Source organism: Monopterus albus, unplaced genomic scaffold (assembly GCF_001952655.1).
Source record: "Monopterus albus unplaced genomic scaffold, M_albus_1.0 scaffold660.1, whole genome shotgun sequence".
NCBI lineage: Eukaryota > Metazoa > Chordata > Actinopteri > Synbranchiformes > Synbranchidae > Monopterus > Monopterus albus.
In genome coordinates, this window is record NW_018128540.1 from 1,772 (window position 1) to 3,891 (window position 2,120).

At 41.7% G+C, this 2,120-nt stretch overlaps 1 protein-coding gene across 1 annotated transcript in view; it reads left to right on the forward strand.

The window, feature by feature from the left end:
* Nucleotides 1-306: 306 nt before the first annotated feature.
* Nucleotides 307-2,120, forward strand: part of LOC109953417 (complement C3-like) — a gene marked incomplete at its 5' end in the record, with an annotated part of 20,822 nt that continues 19,008 nt past the window's right edge. The window contains 4 exons of the mRNA XM_020588898.1: nucleotides 307-525; nucleotides 804-846; nucleotides 973-1,138; nucleotides 1,262-1,372. Of these exons, the coding sequence (XP_020444554.1) occupies nucleotides 307-525; nucleotides 804-846; nucleotides 973-1,138; nucleotides 1,262-1,372 (539 nt within the window). The remainder of the gene's footprint in view (nucleotides 526-803; nucleotides 847-972; nucleotides 1,139-1,261; nucleotides 1,373-2,120) is intronic.

Consider the following 2,120-nt stretch of genomic DNA (forward strand, 5'->3'; position numbering starts at 1 on the left):
GACACAGACAGAACACTGGACCTCTGCAGACACACACCCATGCTCACACCTCTTCCTAAAGACTGAGATTTGCACTGAGCTGCACTTTATAATGTTACTACACTCTTTTGCTGCCAACATGCCGCTGACCTGATTAGGTCCCATACATCCCTTTTTATTTGCTCATTGTTTTATACTGACTTATACAATTGTGTGTTATGTAAATAATGTGTTTTTTAGGCAGAGAGCTGCCAGAAAAACTTTGTTGTGCTATGCATAATGACAATAAAGATTCTTGACTCTTGACTTAATTTTGTATTCATGCAGGGAGAGAAAATGTTGCTCCGCTGGTGGAGAATGTCATTAGTGGCACATCAATGGGTAGACTGATTGTTCAGCCAACAGGCTGTGGTGAGCAGACCATGATCCGCATGACCCTGCCTGTCATTGCAACCACGTATTTGGACAGAACCAACCAGTGGGAAACTGTGGGCTTTCAAAGACGTGATGAAGCCATCCACTTGGAAATACTAGAATCGAAAAAGTGTGTTAGACTACAATGCGCACACTAGGCCTTCTCCATGGATCTGAGCTAGGGACATTGAGAATAAATAATATGATATGGAGCACATACAGTAGACAATAACTATAAAGGTTTTCCCCAGGATTAAAAAAAAACATATTCCATTACAATAATTTGTTATAATCACAGGAAAAACTGACACATGGGGATTTAAATGGGGCCCCAATTCAACAGGACTCCTCAAATAGCAGTGGATGAGATTCAGTAGAGAATTATCAGCTTGGGTATCGTAAACCTAAAGGGTGTTTTTGTTTCTGGACCTATTTTTTTGCCTGCAGCTCCTGGTGAGCCCTTAATTCCTACATAAATATTTGCACATCTTCTTTTAACTTAGACTTTGACTATGTAAAGTTGGGTGTATTCCACCTGCAGTTCAATGACATTAACTCTCCTCTCTTCTCCTCTCCAAGGCTGACAGCATATGTTGTCAAGGTGTTTGCCATGGCCTACGATCTGGTGGCAATAGACAATGATGTGATCTGTAATGCTGTCAAGTATTTGATTCTCAACACACAACAACCTGATGGCATGTTTAGAGAAGTTGGTAATGTGTGGATGTACGATGTAGCAATGACTGTGCGTACCCTCACTTCATTAACACTTTGACTTCATGCTAAAAAAAGAGCTAATGGATATGAAAATTATTACACGCCATTGATTGACACCTTATATAGTATGTTTGTGTGTTTGTATGTGTAGGGTGATGTTCGGGGCTCAGATTCAGATGCCTCCATGACGGCCTTCTGCCTCATCACTATGCAGGAGTCACGCAAAATATGTGCTGACACTGTTAATGTGAGTCCCTCACCTGCATGTTTATTTTGTTTCTCTCACCTCCTTTATTTCTTCATTTACTTGCTCCACACTAGTGATTGACAAAGAAAAGCCTTTTGAGGCACTTTTAACTGATCTATAGAGAAACTGCTGATCAGTACACAGGTAAATGTGCCAAACAGGTGTTTTCCATACTAAATAAGGTTTTTACCTATCACTTGGCCCCAAAGTGGGTATTCAGCTCTGCTGTCATAAATCTGCTGGCTCTCATAAAAGGCAGCACCATTCACTAGACCTGATCCTAAAGTACCTTTAAGATGACCTAACTTTAATTCACCCAAGCAAATGAGTAAATACAAGCCAGCTTGACCCAGACTTATATCTACACTGATTCTGCTTAGGCTAAGCTGCTGTGGCTGACTCCACTGGCTCGACAGGCAGTTTCATCTGAAAGCCACCGCCTGCTCAGTGGTCCAGCCATTATCCATACTTAAGCAGCTTTGCTTGTCCTACTTGTACCTAACAGTTTTATCAGAAAATTACCACTCTCTGACCTTGTGCACCTTTAAAGTTTTCTTGAACCCAACCCCCACCCAAACAAAGAGCAGACACTTGGCAGCTTGGCCTGGCCTTACATCTTGCATTGTATTTGCTCAGGCTGAGCTACAGTGACTGTCCCAACTGGCTTGTTATCTAACTCTATGTCATAGCCAGGCCAATTCAACTGTCCAACTACCATCACTGTATAGTTGGTTCCACTAATCTCACTGTCATGTAATTGGAC